Genomic DNA, 18,392 nt, shown 5'->3' with positions numbered 1-18,392 from the left:
GGAAAGACTGTGAGGTTAGAAAAAGAGGAAATGCAAAGTAACGTAAAGTGAAATGTATGCTAAATAGAACCAAAAACCAAGACTTTGGTCACCCTTTTTCCTTATACAGTGGACACTCCTTAAATGCTATTGGTTTGTTTTGGTCAAATAGACAGGATTTACAATATTTGTCCCTAATCTAAATTTAAGCCATGTCAGAGCATATCAGGACTTTGTGATTTTCAACTTTTATTTTATCTCTAAATCTTTAAAAAAAAAAAAAAAAGTTACAATTCTATTTAATGAAAATTAGGCCTAATAAGAATATTTATTTATTGTTGTCTGGCCATCGATGTTTGAGTTACTGTAAAAAAAGATTGGTATCAAACAATTTTTGATCAATTTATTTTATTACATAATTGCTTATGTTATTCACATTAAAAAATAAGTATTAAATATTACTTTATTAAACATTTTTGCATTATTTTTTTAATCATAGAATTGGTTATAAAAAAAATTAAAGAATTTGTTTATTTATTGTAAAAAAAAAAAAAAATTTCCATTCCATTTATTTTATAATTACTTTATTAACTATAATAAATTAATTATAAATAATAAAATTTCAAAATGAGCAAAACTATTTTACTGGTTTTACTTTCTCATTTGAAGTTTTTTTTTTTTCCCCTCGAAAAACCTGGCCGATGTCTCAATTTTAGAAATCAAATGCAGCCCTTGAGCACAAATAATTGGCCGCCAGTTTCTCAGAAGATTTGTGGACGTTTGGTTTGAATTCCAGTCTTTGTCTTGTTGGAATTTCAGGTCCACAGCCCAAATAGTTTCAGCCTTTGGTTTGGTTGGACACTGGAGGTTGCCACTGCATGCGTTACCAAAGTTTTGTGTGTAACAGCAGGTGGTTAGCGGCCACACACGCATGCCACATGGAGATAGATACCCGAAGCTGTCGCTACGCGCAGAGTGCGCTTTGGAGACGTCAGAGAAGGTGAGGTCAGGAATGGGGTCCATGGGCTGGAAGGAAGGGTAATAAACGTGGGAGGAATGAGGGCTGACAGAGGAGAATGAATGCGGATTGGCGGCCGAGCTACAGATGATGGCGGGGTGGGACACGGCTGAGGACAGCGGGGGCAGACACAGACTCTCGAGGTGCCCGAAAGACTGGCTGCGGGACTCTCGGAAGGCGGGCCGAGGCAGAGGACCCGGGTGCGAGGCTCCCTCCCACTGCTGACCCTCCGGCGGGGAACCCTCTACCAACCTCTGCGAGCTCAAAGACAGGTGGGGGTCAATGTGGCGCTGGCGCAGGGACATCATGCTGGGAGCTGCGGGCAGAAAAGCCACAATGTTATCCACAACTTGGAAAATGTGACCTGTGGAAAGACACCAAACATGCTGGGATTTTTTTCTAAATGGACTTCAGATGACTCCAAATTTGCTAAAGTTATCTTCTGTATATTATATTTCTACTTCGTAGTTATAAGGCTTTCAGAAAGAAAGAAAAAAAATATTGATAAAGAACAATTTTTATAGTGATCATATCGCAAACGTGGAGTCACTCATAAAATCCCAACACTTGTGGTATCTTTCCTTTTTACATGTGGAAAAAGGGAATCAAGAGTCAGGTGCTACGACAGTGAAACCCCGCCCCATTGGTCGGCGATAGGCGCCGAGCCCTGCTGCGAATAGTGAATCAGAATCATCTTTATTTGCCAAGTATGTCCAAAAAACACACAAGGAATTTGTCTCTGGTAGTTGGAGACGCTCTAGTACGACAACAGACAGTCAGTTGACAGAGAACACTTTGGAGACATGAAGACATTGACAAAAACAGTCACTGAGCAATAAAGGGTTGCTAATTATCTGGTAATGCCGGTACAAATTATTTATTTATTTATTTTTTCGTCATGATGAACTATCACCTGGCCAAAAAGCTTTGTAATGTCAAAAGATTGTGGCAAAGAACTTTTCTTTTTAAAGCTACAGCCTGACTAAATGAAGCTCCTCTCCTCACTTCAGTTAGAATCAGAATCAGCTTTATTGGCCAAGTATGTTACAAGACACACAAGGAATTTGTCTCCGGTAGTTGGAGCCACTCCAGTATCACAGCAAACGAAATCTACATTTGGGACATAAAAAAAACACAAGTGTGGAGAATCACTGAGCAATGAACCAGCTACAAGCCACCAACATTCAACGTTGTTGTCTGGCAGTAAGACGACACCAAAGCAATATTGTTATATTAGACATGGCTCTGGCCTGAGCACAAAGACAGAAAACAAAGGATAAGCCCCCATCCGCCAAAATTTGAAAATACCAAACTGCAAATATGCGGGGGTTCACTGTACACGATACCTCACACCTCCATGTAACACAATGATCGTGGCCTGTAAAAGCCGGTATTTTCCGCCTTTTGAATGGTTGGCTTAAGTAAATGCAACAATTTTCCTCCCTTGTGGGTAATAACAGAACGCTGTAAAAAAAAAAAAAAAAAAAAAAAAACTACACGTAAAGGTGGGAACGTGTGACGTTTGAAACCCCCAGACTCACCCTGTTGTTTTTTAACTTGAAAGCAGCTGTCACACCATTCAAATGATCCCATTGCGGGACGTCACTACGGCTGTAATTGTACCAGCATTCGGATTCAGATTTTTGAGCACGGTACATAGGCATATATACTGTTATTTACACATAATTATATATTATATTCAAGCTGGTCCAAAGTTTTCATTGAAGGCGGTAAATTGCTAGACCCGGTGTCAAGACGGACATGAGGGGGAAAAAAGGCGGTAAAATACCCACTTTTACAGGCGATATAAAAGGGTGTTATGAAAAGTAAGGTAAATGGTGACGAGCGTAAAAGCAGGGTGAAAAGGGTGTGTATTTTTAAGATGGAGAAACAGGCAGTGATTCGTTGTGTTCAGATTGAGGGTTGCTTCGATTGGGAGGTGGGGGCTACTATGGGGGTAGAGGTTAATCAAGAAAAGGCCAACCGAGATTTTTCCACACGGGCTGACAATCCGAGCCGCCGGACCACAGGTCACTGGCTCGCCGCTCCAACAGCCGAGCGCCGTCTGCAGTTGACGGAACGAGACGGCGATGGAGCGGGAAGAAGGTGGCGGTGATGCGGGTGCGAAGAGAAGGGAGTGAGATAGGAAGTGCAATTAATGCTGATGAGAAGACTTACTATTGAAGCCAAGTCAAATCCTGTGAGGGACCACTACAAACAGGAGTTTTAAGCACAACTAAAATGATGTTAAAATGCTTTTTTTTTTTTTTGTTTGCATCGAAAATGGACAGCGCAGCCAGAAAGTATTCACAGCGCTTCAACTTTTCCCACACTTTGTGACATGAACAGCCTCATTCCAAAATGGAATAACTTCATTTTTAACCTTCACAATTTGAAACACAACACCCCATAATGACAACAGTTTGGGACATTTTTGGAAATGCATTAAAAATAAAAGAACTAAGAACCACAAGTACATCCGTTTTTACAGCCTTTGCGCAACACAATGAACTCTACTAATTAATTCGCGGGGGATACGAATGCTTTCCAAAAACAATTTACCTGTAGTGCACGTGTCAATGTTCACGCAGCAAAGACTCTGTAACTTCCAGAGACTACCCAGGCTAAATTGAGCTCCTCCCTGATCGAAAAGGTTGTCTCACACTTTAGATGTATTCCTTCAACATACTTCCTTGTGACCAATTCCTATATAGTCAGCACTTTGGCACCATCTTGTGGCATATTAGAGCATTATAGGAAGCACCAAAAAATAATAATAATAAATAAAAAACCTGTACATTTTTCAACGAATAACAGATTAGTGCATTGGAAAATAGCAAACCATGAATAGGCGGCGGGGATTATGGCAATCATTTTTTTTTAAATAAGGCTGGAACATAAAATGTGGAAAAAGTGAAGTGCTGTGAATACTTTCTGAATATACTGCCTTTACTAAACTGCAGGTATCATCCATGCATCCATCTTCCGCTTATCCAGGGTTGGGTGGCGGTGATGGTGGCAGCAGCTTAAGCAGGAAAGTCCAGATTTCCCTCTCGCGAGCCACTTCGGTCACCTCTTCCAGGGAGATCCCAAGGTGTTCCATGGCCAGCTGAGAGACGACAGCCTCTTCAGTGTACTGGGTATTCCTCGGACATTTACTACCCCTTCGCAATCCTAAACATGACCCCACAGTTCATGACCATATGTGAGGATGGAAATGTAGAGCGACCGGGAAATCGAGGGCTCTGCCTTTTGACTCAGCTCCTTCGTCACCACAACATTCCCATGCAGGGTCAGCATAACTACGGACGCCGCACCGATCCGCTTGTCGATCTTCCGCTCGCTAGTAAAAAGAGCCCAAGATACATGAGCCCCACCACTCGGGGCGGGATCTCATACCCGACCTGGAGAGGCCACTCCACCCTTTCTCCACTGAGACCATGGCCTCAGATTTGGCGGTGCTGATTCCCATCCCGACTAAGAACCACTCTAGCGAGCGTCGATGATCGCAGCTTGATGAAGCCAATGTAAAACTAAAAGCAGGGTCATATATAATATTTGAGGCCACCAAAACAGACCCACTCAACCCTTTACTTGCATCTAAAAATTCTGTCCATGGAGTTTATAAACAGGACCGGTGCGTAAGGGAAGCCTGCTCACACAAACATACTGTCCGGGAAAACAACCATTCACACCAAAGGACAATTTAGAAACCTCATGAAAGTTTTTGGAATGTTGGATGAAGCTAGGGTACACAGAGAAAACCACACAAGCAAAGGAAGAACATGCCGACTCCACACAAGAAAGCCAGACCCTACATTCGAACCACCAACCTCAGAACTGTGAGGCGAACATGCTAACCACTCGATCATCGTGCCCCCTGGCGGGTATCAATCCAAGCAAAATGAATACACATTCGTGACAAAACACTGCATCACAAAAACAATTCTTATTAAGAAATTTGTTGTACAGGAAAAAAAAAATCTCCCAGTTGTCATAATGGACTGGAGTAAAGCTAACGCACATACATTCAGGAGGGATTATGGGGAATGGAACAACGACAGTTATGCGAATTTACATAAATCCCATTGCACAGATATCCTATGACAACCCCGCAACCACCCTATTCCCACCAAGGGAGGCCACAACAAAGTCCAAACCCTCATGAGGTCTGATGTCTAGATTTCCCCAGCCGGGTCTTGGGGTTCTTAAGGGATAGTTTGCTACTCCCCGCAGACGAGCCCAGTGACTCGGACGAACTCTTACATTGCAGCACGGCGGGCACGATGTCCTCGTCCAGGTCGTCCGTGTCGTCGGACACGATGAAGTGCTGCGGTGTGGCGCGGCCCCCCGTGAAGCTGGGGTCCAGGTTGAGGGCCGACGCCAGCGACGGCAGACCCGGGTTGTTGACCACGGTGAATCCGGTGAGCAGCTCGATCTGCTGCCAGCGGTGGAGACGCTCGCGCAGGGCGGCCGTCACATCGCCCAGCGCTTGTCTGGCGGAGAGGGAAAAAAGTCACCGATACATTTGCGTTTATTGAGGCACTACGTCGATTACATCCACTGGTGGCAAAAGTGGTCACACTCGGTACGAGAGGTTAAACGATGCCAGTTTTTTGGAATTGACACTAAGGTGTCTGATAGATGTTTTTTCTCAAAAACGCTGTGAAAAGTCCAATCTCACCCTCCATGGTAGCTGTTGTCTGAGTCCTGAACGATTTGTTAATCTAATCCAATCACATTCAGCTACTTTCAATGTCAAGTCGGAATTTGAACAATTCTGACAACAATTAATTTGTTTGTCAATTCAACACAACAGGATTACTATTTGCTACAGTATATACGAATAGTATAAAGTTTTAAAAAAGAAAAGGAGCAATGTATTTTAAGAAAACTTCAGTTGTGTTCCTAAAATCTTTGAAAGTAAGGTGGTTTTAAAGTTTTTGAAGCAGTCACGCAATTATTAACTCTGACAGTGGCAATCAAAAATGAGTGTCATTACTTCTGTATAAGTTGAATTTTGGATGCAGGATGTTTCTGTTTGACTCACTTTGCTGCCAAAATTTTGTGGTCCACGTCATCCAGGGATGAGCTGTGCGCCACGTGGAAAGTCCCAAAGAGGGTGTTCCTCTTTTTCTTGATCTTCTCAGCCTGTGGGGTAAAAGCATGCCATGTCACAACAAAGTGTGAAGAAATCATTTAATATGCAATCGTACCCCCTCTTTGGCCAACAGGAGCTGCCGTTCGGCATTCTGCTTCTTGATGTTGTAGTACTGAACCTCCACCTCGTGGGTGAGCTGCAGCCACTTCTGCAGCGACTCGGGAGGGGACCAGCTACTCCGCGACTCCAGCTCCTTCTCCGCTTTCTTCAGAGCCATGCGCACCTGCGTGGGAAGACAAACACCATTTTGGGAACTGTGTTCTTTTAATAAGAACATAGGACTTAACAGTATAGTACTTAATAAAAAAAAAATTACAGTAATAGTATAAATAGAATGTAAAGAATTAAACAGTTGGTGCATCATAATTTCATGCTTTAATTCATTGTGTGGCTCCCGCTGGTGTGCTAACCTTGGCCACCAGGGGGCACTATACAATGCACATGTATACAGGAAGAAGACAGTCACAACTATTCAATAAGCTGCAGTAATAATAGTCGTTTTCGCTGAGGATAAATACTGGGTATGCATCTAATTATTGTTATATTGTGTCTACACAGGTGGCTGCACTGTTTGTGTTCAGATTTCTGTTGCTTAAAAGGTTATAGCACCGCAACATAGATGCTAGTTTTGTTAGCCCGTCTATTGTGTTTCGCATTGTTTGTAATGCATTAGCGAACTTTATATGAAAAGTTATGAGGTTTTCTTAAGTACAAAACATAGAAATCTCTTTGTTTTATGTTTAGTTTATGACTAAACTTCAACTATGAGTGGCAATAAACACGAGGACTTTTTTTAAAGAACTGCTCACTACCTGCCAAACTGTTGCTTTTTGTCAAGTTGTCTGGCACCATCGAGCGCTTCTAACTAAAAGTTTTGCTCACAACTAAAAAACAAGAACATCAGCTGAGCAATTACATGTATCGTGAAAACCCTACGTCAAGGCAGTACTGTACTTGGAGTGTCTGCTGCGCTCGAGCTTCACTGCCAAATTCCTGATCAACAAAGCTAAGCGGGGGTGTATTTATACTAGTGTATAGCCAGCATGACTCTGATGGACTCAAACATACGTTGGAGTGTGATATTACAACACGCATTTTCCACACTGGATTGAGCTTTTAATACCTGCTCAAGCTCCTCTTCGGCGTACTTCTGTCGACTGAGTTCGTTCTCGGTGCCCTCGCGCAGCTCCCTGAGCCGCTGGGCTTCCTGCTTGGCCGTGCTGATCTCGTCCCTCAGCTTCTGCTCCAGGTTGACCTTTTCCACCTCCACCGAGCGGTGCTCCTCCTGGGCGATCTGCAGCCTGCGGGGAAAACAAGGGACAAACTCGTGAATTTCTCGTCGTTTGTTGAGAGGAAACCAGCCCGTTTTATAGCAATGTGCTCTCATTAATACTGACTTCAGATATTTTAAGCATCGTGGGCCATTACGATATAAAAGTGGGACTCGACTTTAGCTATCGAAATCGAATCAGTCGAAATCAATTGGGTTCTTCCATCCATATATCCATTTTCTTTACCGCGTATCCTCACTAGGGTCACGGGCTGCTGGAGCCTATCCCAGCTATCTTCGGGCGGGAGGCGGAGGACACCCTGAACCGGTCGCCAGCCAATCGCAGGGCACATAGAAACAAACAATCATTCAATCAACCTACCACGCATGTTTTTGGGATGTGGGAGGAAACCGGAGTGCCCGGAGAAAACAGGCGGGGCCGAGATTTGAACCCCGGTCCCCAGAACTGTGAGGCAGATGTCCTAACCAGTCTCCTCCGTGCCGGCCAATTGGGTTCTTCCTTTCAAGAAAATTGCAACTTACTTTTCTTAATTCTTTTTCCTGTTTTGGGGGGGAACTAACCCTGCAAACTGTTATTGACAGGTTTATCCCTGCTTATTCAACATTTAGGGGTTTTAATTTTTTTTTTTAATTGTTCAAATGTTTTTTAAAAAAGGGGTTTGTTTTCAATGCAATTATAACGGCCTTCAATTATCCGCGGATTTCTGCTATTTGCGGTCCACTGTATATATAAAATGAAATAACTACAACATAAAAATAATTTTATAAACAAATAGTATATTTCTTATACTATTTATAAAATTCATTTTAAAATGATATTGTAAAAAGTAACGAATACATTACAGCTGATGTATTTTGAAAGAGATTACAGAAATGCAGTATATTCATAGTATGACAACTTTCCTTCTACTAATTAATACATTAATATATAATATGAATTTATTAAATAATTTGAGAAATATCTCTACAAATTATAAAATTATTAAAGTAACATTCACTTAAAGGTATCAGAATATCTTTCCATATTCATTATATTATCTACATCAATCAAATTCACACATTTAAAAATTGCATTATTGACATTAAAATAAAAACATTCCGACTTATTTCTAAAAAAAAAAAAAAAAAAAAAAAAAGACGAATATGACATGCAATGCAAATGACAAACACTACACGTAACATTGTGAGTGCCAATCAACAGTGAGCATTATCTTTGTAAAGGCCGAATTTCGGGATGTCTTTTTGTCTGTGCGGGTGTTCCTAATGTTGTGGCCGGTGAGTGTACGCATGCGTGGCTTACGTCGGCCATGCATCAGCAGAAACCACCACCGACCATGACTAGCACGTCTCCGGCACAGAACTCTCTGTTCAGCTTCCGTGTCGCTCACAATAAAAAAGCATCAGAGGCTGGGAACAGCTGTCGGCGTGCAATTTTAGAACAGTACAGTGTGTTACTCAATGCTCGTGTACTACCACAACTCTGTGTGCGTGTGTGTGTGTGTGTTGACCGCTTCTATTTTTAGATGCGAGCGTGACTTTACAAAAGATGAGGGCTTTATCACCCACGACTTAATTACTTTGGGTTTAGTCACGCACAGAACTTGATTTGATTCCGGGGCTCCTCACACAATGTGTTTCTGAATTTTTTTAATTTTTATTTTACGGTTGTAATACTGTGCCCCATCACTGAGGAGCAGCACTTCCCCGAGGCAGGACAGAGTGGGAATGAAAGACGATCCAGATGGAAAAATGAGGGTGGGTCGGGACCCTGACCTCTGCTGCACAGAGGAGATTCCAACTTAACGTCGTGGGACATTTCCCAAGAAAAGATAATTGATAAGCTGTACTTTCTTGACACTAACTGGTGTGTTTACAACTCATTCGAAGGCACCCTTGACAATTTTTTCCCCCCTTCTGCACCACTATCAGCACCCCAGCGTGGCAGAATGAGCCCCCGCATATTAAGCGACCAGGCGTAACACCTCGTCTCCCGGCAGTGAATCTGCGAGGCCCCGTGGTCAAGTGGCGCTGTAAAAGGCTCCCGGGAAATCCAGCCTCCTCCCACCGTCGCTCCCTACAGTGACGCGGCAGTATCAAGTGGCCTTGGCCCGGGCCGGGTTGGCGCGTATGAAAAGAGAGCAGCTGACGGCAGGGATCAGGACGAAGCGGTGAACTTGCTGTAGCTACCCTGCCTCACTTCAAGGAACTGTAAAATTCCCTTGGTTGACCCAGTAAGTAACATCAAGTAAAACAAATTAAATGCAGTGGTAACTTCCTTGACTTACTGTCCCCATTGAAATGAATTGAAATTCCATTAACTCGTTTTAGTCCCATTAAAAAAAAATAATAATAATCTAATAAAATCTAAAAAATAAAATAAAGTCCCACCAACAAAGGCCTTTAAAGGTCCCATGCCATCAAAATTACAAAATGTTGACTCCTTTAAGCATCACATCAGTCAAAATGAGCCTGTGAGCTTGTTTAAGTTTGATATAAGCTTTCACACACTGCTGGAAGTGCATTTCTGGGTTTTGAGCGAGGGACTGGGCCCGCAACACTCACTTCATTCATAGTTCCCTCCGTTTGAAAATAATTAGCAATTAACATGTTTGACTGATCAACACGACATTGGTGGACGTCTCTCATAACAGGACACACCAAAAATGCCCTAAATTGAACAGCAAGTCACCCATTTGAGTTTGAAGACACCATTTTGAACAAATTCCAAGAACTCAGCCACGAGCCCCAATCAGAAGCAGAAATTCTCGACAGCTCGGCTAAATTGTGGGCAGAGCACGCTGTCAAGGTTCGATGATCATATTAAGAAACTGCTGTGAAAAAGGAGAAGAGAAGGCCCGTTCATCCCTGCTAGCAGCTTGAAATAATATTTTTCTGTATTCTCCAAAAGAATCGCCTTTACGGGGGCGTCAACATCCTAGAAAACTTCCAAATTTTTGCAAGCACGTGTGTCCTGGTGAAAACGTACATCTACATAACCTCTCTCAAAATGCCCAGCATTTCCTTTAGTTTAACAAGGTAATTTGAGGTCCACAGATGTGATCAGCGATCGCTCACCAGCTCAGTTGACTTGTATCAGGCTACATGCCAAATCAGCGGTTGCAGTTGCTGACGGAAGTTACGGAAATAATCAAACAAGACCTCAGTCACAAATTCCTTGAAAATACACATGCAAATGTGAACATACACACAAACGGACGGTGACAAACTACGTGGCGATGTGTACTTGAATTGTTTGATTTTTATTCCTGTCCTCATTCTTGGATTATGATAATGGCCAACACTAATATACCGACAGAACAGGCCTATAGAGTAATTCAATACCAGTAGCAGGCCGTGCATTTGGTAGCTGGATTTACCAGACTTAATCCACCTCTTAATAACACCACTATCATGTCCATGCATCAAAAACAACCAATGCTAGACAAAAACAGAATATAACAGCACACAACTGTGCCACGTACACCATCTGGAGCAGTACTACAATCAATATTTATGTACTAACATGACGACAAAAAAAAATAAATTTCATACTCACCCGAGATGCTGATTATAATGTATTCATGTTTGCAGATTACTTAAAAACATGTTTCGCTAGTCCAAATTGGCTAAAACGAATTTTGAAATCTGATTGGTTAAAGAAACACTCCCATTGCCCATATAGTTTAAGTTACATCAGCCAGCACTACAGATATTGAAGGCTGGACAGATTTCACCAACACGGTAGGTAGCAAATACAGGCTGATATCTGATTGGACCAAAAAATAGTCGACGCAATTACGTGACTAGACTGTGGGGAATACATTCATAACTTCATGCAACAAATATTAGAATTTAGTTTGCAAAAGTAGATCAGTGTTTGTGATAGTGTTTAGGCCAGCAGAGATGGAAAGCCTTGCTGGTCTGTGGCCTCAAGTGCATCTCGCCCCACGAACAAACGCTAAAAGCTCAAACAGAGCGCTGCGGGAGATCAATGTGTTAGCGTATCCTTGAAAGGAACAAGAAGAGACTGTGCACACGCTCGGGAGGACATTGTGAGCATTCCTTGTCGTATTAGCGGGCCCAAAAATAGTTTCTTCAATCACCTACGCTGCGATGCCGCTCGCTGCGTGCCCTGAAATGGCTCATTCAGACTATTTTATCTTATCAACGCACTGCGATGCTGGGATCTATAAATATGAGGAATCACTGAAGTCAGACGGTCTACAAACGAAGCAAAGGAGAGGATAGGATGTGTTCAAATTGCAATTTTTAAGGACAACTAACTGCTATACAGTCATAAAAGGATAGCAACTCTACTGGACTGGCTGGTTGTTGAGAGCTGACGAACCAGCTTCAACACTCATTAAAACAACCTCTGCCGGTTACGGGATATTATTTCCGAGAGGTTTTTAATTATTTCTCTGTTAGTCAGCAGGATCGTGAGGAAACCTCAAGATTCCGAGTAAGATTTCTGCTTGAATTTAGAATTAATAAAGGATGGAGCCCGTGAGCTAACTGGTGGCTCGCACCGCTTGTCACAGCGTGAAAAAAAGCCCCGCGACGACTCGGTGGGCTATATTCCAGCCACCAGAGGCTTTCAGCAGATATAGTTTCGCTGCCCAAACATATAGGGATGTGTGGCCATAGGAGAGTCGTACAAGCATATGAGTGACAGGTGAAAGTTATGCGGGGTGTGATTTCAGTGCATTCAGCCTCCATGCCCACAGTGTCTGACAGCTGAAAGAACATCTCGGTTTTTCACCATTTTGAAGCCTGATTTCATATATTTGGCACTTAAAAAAGAAAAATAGCAGGCTCTTTACTAACACTCTTCCCTGCAGTGTGTCAAATTTATAAATGTTTTTATTTTCACTTCACAGGGACTTTAAGTGCAAGCGTATTAAACTTAAAAGTTAAATACAACTGAAGAGTACTTGGGCAGCGATTCTCGGTGCGTACCACTGGAAGGGAGCCCACGTACCATACTCTGAGAATTACTGATGTCGAGCTATATGTACATAAAAAGAAAGGTGTGTCAAAGGTGAAATTGTGACACATCATGCTTAACCTCGAGTACAAGGGTCAACTTTTGGGGGGGGGGGCAACAAACACTTACTTTTGTTGGAGGTCGTGCAGACTTTGCTCAGCCCTCTGCAGGCCCTCCAGGTCCTTCATCATCTTCTTCATGTGATCCTTGGAGTAGCGGTTCTGGATGTACGCGAACCAGCAACCACCCATTCCGATTACGATGGACACCACTAGCATGAAGTCCTTCAGGTGGTTGTGTCTGTTCACTCCGAGATGCAAAAGGTAAAGTGTTTTTTTTTTTTCTTATTTTATTACCATTTCAAATATTTTTTTTAAAATTATTATTTATTTATTTTTTCTACATCAGGTCGCAAATTTTCTCATTCTGACCAAATACCATAATATTGAGTACATTCCCCTGAGGAACTTGCAAGTACAGGTGATAAAATATTCAAAGTAATAGAATACAAATATTTGGGCGAGGCCTGAGATCAGGTTGCGACCTGCTTGCAAGACCGACAGCACAACTCTGAAGGACGTCTCTTCGCTATTTTGTGTCATTTTGTACAAATGTGCACACAGGTAGTTTTCTTGCACAAAAGTTCCTTCCTGAAGTCGCTCGAATGGGTAGTTGAGGAGGTTTACGAGTAAATGTGTCTCTCTTCAGTATTCGAGAGAAGTTCAAACACACCCTGAATTGAAATGCAACTGCACAGCTCTTGTTTGACACTGAGCCATCTTACTTGTGAGCGCGGGGGAGAACTCATCAAGACAAGTTCTACACCTGAGGAAGTGGAAGGAAATCAGCTTAGTAGTGCTCAATTCTGTTTGACCAAAGTGAAGTGAGGCGCTTCATTTAGACAAAAGTGGTCCTTTGCCGCTTCTTATGACATTTATAGACAATTACAAACCCCTTTAGGGGGAACGTCAATTAGTCAAGGATTTTCGCTATCCGCGGCCTACCGCCGACAATCAGGCTTTATTTGAACATTATCTCTCCTTTGTGATTCCTGAATGATTATCTTGTGGTGTGGAGTGTGTTCCGAGTGATTTTTTCCCCCTCCCCAATTTGCTCAGAATATGGTTGGGCCAACAAACTTAAATGTTAAAGCTGTTCAATATTTGCAATGGCAAATCTTTGTGTGTGCGTGCTCAGCAGCGAGTTGGGCTGAGGCATGGACCCTGTCATATTAAAGTACATTTTATCTATGTGGCACTTCTTTTATATGGTTAGAATACAAAAACCTTTTGTAATTGCAATGTAAACACAAATGTATTTACTAATCTGCAACTATGTGAATCTTTTCTTTTTAAGAAAGTGCAACATCAATAATAGGGAAGGCCGAGTACTGACGCCAGGTATCAGTATCGTATTTCTAGGTATTGGGGAATCGTGAAGGCTGCCGATAACAGCCACCGATACTTCTGACATGGAGTATGTAAGTCCTCCTTGCCAGTAGTTGGCATTACACTGTGGTGATGTGGAACATCAGCGAATCATCATGTGCGTCAGAAAGAAAGAAAGGTCCTCGTTTACAATTATCTGTTAATGTGTTAATTAAAATGTTATGTATCAAAAGTAGTAGTGGTATTTGTGAGTATTCAAGTTTAGATACTCGTTCTTGTATCGGTCTGAAAAAAAGGTGGTATCGAACATAATTAAAAATTTATAGTCTTCATTTTAGGGAACAAATAATGCAGACAACTGCAACAAATATTTACTAAAACATAACAGCTTAAATATTTTCTTTTCAGGAAAGCACAACATCAATAGCCGGTCTTTTTTAAGGAAAGCTCAATGTTATTAGATTTTTTTTCTTTATAGTTAGTTTGTCTTCTTTTTAGGAAACGGAGACCAACAAGTGCAAGAGTAACAGTTCAAACAATCAGAATTATTACACTATAAAAACACCAATGGGAGGCAGCGTGGGGAGTAGTGTTTAACACGTCTGCGTCACGGTAAGAAGATCCGAGTTTGAAAGAGTACATTTTCAAATAAGTTTACAATGCGTTTAAAAAAAAAAAAAAAAAGTAAGTTTAAATGTATTTAAAACATGTCGTTGGGTCTGGAATCATATCCCCCATGATGAAAACGTGGAGTCACTGTACACCACTAAACTGAGCCTACATGACACAGCAGGCTAGCTTTTATCCAGCATGCAAGCGTGATATCTGCCATTGTGTAATCGGTGATATGCAACGGATGCGCTTCAAATGGGTGCGCTAAATTGCGTAATGTTGGCCGGCCCTCATTGTGTGCGTGTCTTAAAATGCTGCTGTGCCGCTTAGGGAGCCACAGTCAGAGGGAGCGCGACTGCTTGGAGAGGCTGTCAAAGCCAGACGTCGCTCGCTTGAGTCTTCCTTGCTGGCGAAAGCCACGGTGACACATGCCACGAGCAGACTCCCCTTCCACGCTGTGCCCCCACGCAGAGCATCGAGTCGATAATGTAGGCCAGCCAGTGTCACGATGCGTGTCCCTGGCTGGTCACATGGTCAGATTATCTGGTCAGATAAAACCAACATAACGACACCCTGAACGTTTCCTGGTTTCCCACGCAGCTTTTTAAGGTTTCTCTATACTCGCGCAGGGGACGACGACCGCGCTGACGTCACTGCGGCTATCCCGCGTGCAGTTTGCCTTTATACTTGAGCGCAAGCCACGCGCACAGTTGTGAAAATGTACTGCAGTTCTCCTCCAATTCGGGGGTGTCGCTACGGCTAGTATTGGCTAAGACACCACAGGGTGGAGTTTCCGCCGCATGTTTTGGCCATTTCCGGTAGCCTTTTTTTATTTTCCTTTCCGGTGCAAGGAACAAAGCAACAACAACGGCGACCGTGGAACAGTGTCTGCTAGAACAAATGGACCTAGATGACCAGATGATACGTTCAATTATGCTGCAAAATTGATCAAGGCGGTGGCAGCGTAGGTGGAATGTGGAACCAAGGGGAAAGCAGAGTACGTCATCAGAGCATGTGACTAAAACGGATCAATCACGAGAGAGGACCTCCACGGAATTCTACGCACAGCAACAATTTTTGTCGTGTGCGCGTCAAGTGACGCATAGGGGCTGCAGGGGCCAATGTGTCGGTCATGTGATGCAATGCGGGCGCTGTCGGCTCCGCGAGCGCTGGAGGATAAAGCGGCCTTTAGAGTATCGCCAGTGCAGCAGAGCTATCCCATAATCTCCCCTGTGTGGGCAGTTAGCAAGTGGTTAGTGCTAGCGGATAACATTAGCTAGTTTATCACGCAAGGTTTTTGTATGACATTTTGGGTGTTTGAATTTACAAGTTCTGCGTTAAATAAATTGGTAAGAGCCACAGTTGATTTTGCGTCCATATGACAACAGAGGGGAAAATTCACCAGAGTCCACCAACATTACACAATTTTAGAAAAAAAGTGACTCCACCTTTGTTCTCAGCTTTTTTGAAGCCAACAACAAGTATGTGGAACTCATTAGAAAAATCACATACTGAGAAAAAATAACATAAAATCCGATGGCACTTACTGAGGGGTGCTCCGAACAGCACGGTGTCCAGCGATTTGAGCTGCAGCTTTTGAATGTGGCTACGGTCCAGAATCTTGAGGATGGAGTGTGTCAGAGTGGCGTTCTTCACGGCCAGCCTGAGAGAGAACAGACACGGGGGAGGAAGTCAAGGTGAGAGGCAAGCACACGCTGGATTCCGTTCAATAACCCTCACAAAGCGGGAAACGCACTAGACATCACACAGTTTGGAATGAAGAATTAGCGCTTTACAAACAGGTTCGTACAAAACATTTTTTATTACAAATCGGCGGCCTCACCTGGGCATGGCGCTACCGTTAAAACTCATCTTGCGGAAGGCCTCCATGTACTGCGGCAGCTCCACGTAGGTGATGAGCCATTCCACCACCTCGTCCACAGTCCAGTTATACACTGAGGACAGCGAGAAGGAACAAGGCCATTACCTCAGTTAGTGGATTTTCCTCTCAATGTAGCTTGGGCTAAAGATTAAACATTAGAAACAGCTCTCATTGTGACTTTACATGGTTCACAGGGTTCAGATTATGGAATGTTGACCTTTTAATGCTTGTATACAAATCGTGGTGTCATGGTGACACTAAATAATTAACTTGCAATTGCACCAGACAACCATTGATCCGAGTACAGGCGTTCAAGTTCCTATATATTCGGGGAAGGAGGACTCATGCCCAACGCCAATGTGCATCACTGGGCGCCATTCTAGCCCTGCTCCAATAAAATTAGTTAAACTGAAATGGTTAAAAAATAAATGATAAAGTTTAAGACTATAGCTCCACAACTGAGTATTACATAGTTCTCAGTCTTTGCCATGTTTTCAGTAATTATCCTCAAACATGTATAATGCATTTAGAAAAAGAATTTACTTTACAAGCTCATGAGGGAATTCCTGAATGTTATCGGGCCAATAAATACATATTTAAGAACTGCTTGTTTTAAAACATTTACTTGGGTACACATTTTATGTAACTTACGTGCAATACAACTTAACTGAAGCATTATTTCAGTACAGTGTTTTACATCCCTATATTTAAGCGTTGTGTTAATGTTCAAATTGTGCATAATGTTACAGTGGCTTACAATGTACTTTTTGGTAGTAAAACTTTTTGGGCCTACTACACTACCATATTTTGTTGTTGGTCATGATGGGAGTATGTAGAGAGCAAAGTATTTTTTTTGTAAGTGGTACTTGGTGTAAAAAGCTTGAGAACATTGCCACAGAAAATCGAGGGGGATGCGCTGAACTGAACTGCACCACTGAGTAGTTGGCTAACTTTGGCTACAAAATTAAGGCTTACTTTGCGTTGTAGCCAGACCGTGCCCGTAACGTTAGCATCCAGGCTGTCTCCCAAACGAGCTATCCGGTGTCATAACAGTGAAGCAGGGGAGGAGAGTTGAAGGGGGGGTGGGGTGACGGGTTGGGGGTGGGGTGGAGTGGAGAGGGGTGTAACCTAACTAGCTCCGCAGCTGCTGGCGCAAAGTCAATATGTGCGAGTGCCCTACAAGTGTGAGAAAAGGCAGCTGACAGAAAAGGTGCGAAAGGCGCGATAGCTAGATACGGCGCGCCACATGAACGCCCGACCAGACGAGCGCCGGGGGGGGGGGGGGGGGGGGGAGCGGTTGGCAACAGCGCGCGTTTCGGTTTTTGGCGACGACAGGCTGGAGGATGCTGCCGAGTGTGCTGCTCTTTGCTCGACACGCCGGAAGATAGGGCGCCTCGACCAGTACCAAGTGAAGGTCAAGTAGCAGATTGCCTGAGTCACGAATTATTCACTTCACGTGCACAAAAAAAATATATATGGCGTACATACAGTGTTCCCACAGGGGATAGGGACCGAGCCCTGCCACGAATAGCAAAAGAAAAAAATCCACACGTCATTGACAGGCAAGGCTACGGTGTGACTAAATAAAGGGCCTCCCCTCACTTCAACAACAAAAAAATAAATACAACATCTGTCTTTGGTAAATTAGCCGAATCATTTAAACCCGGCAACATTTAGAAGGGCTCACTTACAGACATAGGCAGCTAAAAAAACCACTTACTTGACTGTTAATTTTCACAATTTTCACGCATTATAACATTGAGGACAATCACATGGAAACTAAATGGCAGACCCCTGGAAAGTTAAGTACAAGTTTAAACTACCTAGTCACAGACAGCTTGAGGCCCCCCCCCCCCTCAATAAATAAATACTAGTACTTTTTTGGTATGCTGATATTTTTTATCGATTTTCATTTTCTTCAAATAAATGCTTTAAATGTTAATATTTGTATTTGGAATTTGTGCTCTATGTTATCTGTAGTTTACATAATAAATACACAATGTTCGCTTCACTCAAACATATACCTATAGATAGCAAAATATCAATCTGTGAGAGAGATAGGAAGTGAATAGAC

General features: G+C 42.8%; 1 protein-coding gene across 7 annotated transcripts in view; it reads right to left on the bottom strand.

The window, feature by feature from the left end:
• The window catches only part of LOC133404755 (stromal interaction molecule 1-like), a 30,807-nt gene that overhangs the window by 3,392 nt on the left and 9,023 nt on the right, over positions 1–18,392 (bottom strand). For 2 of the 7 annotated variants that reach the window (XM_061680975.1, XM_061680976.1), the window contains exons 5-13: positions 16,280–16,391; positions 15,984–16,099; positions 12,566–12,743; positions 7,282–7,459; positions 6,214–6,381; positions 6,048–6,148; positions 5,264–5,493; positions 2,982–3,062; positions 932–1,313 (exon numbers count right to left, since the gene is read on the bottom strand). In XM_061680975.1, coding sequence (XP_061536959.1) covers positions 932–1,313; positions 2,982–3,062; positions 5,264–5,493; positions 6,048–6,148; positions 6,214–6,381; positions 7,282–7,459; positions 12,566–12,743; positions 15,984–16,099; positions 16,280–16,391 — 1,546 coding nt within the window. Of the gene's footprint in view, positions 1–931; positions 1,314–2,969; positions 4,878–5,263; positions 5,494–6,047; positions 6,149–6,213; positions 6,382–7,281; positions 7,460–12,565; positions 12,744–15,983; positions 16,100–16,279; positions 16,392–18,392 lie in introns of those variants that run through there. The other 5 variants (XM_061680978.1, XM_061680977.1, XM_061680979.1 and 2 more) reach the window with 5 other exon arrangements.

The sequence above is a fragment of the Phycodurus eques genome, chromosome 7 (genome assembly GCF_024500275.1).
Source record: "Phycodurus eques isolate BA_2022a chromosome 7, UOR_Pequ_1.1, whole genome shotgun sequence".
NCBI classification, from domain to species: Eukaryota; Metazoa; Chordata; class Actinopteri; order Syngnathiformes; family Syngnathidae; genus Phycodurus; species Phycodurus eques.
The sequence above is the reverse complement of the archived record's forward strand: the minus strand, read 5'-3'. Positions and strand labels throughout refer to the sequence as shown.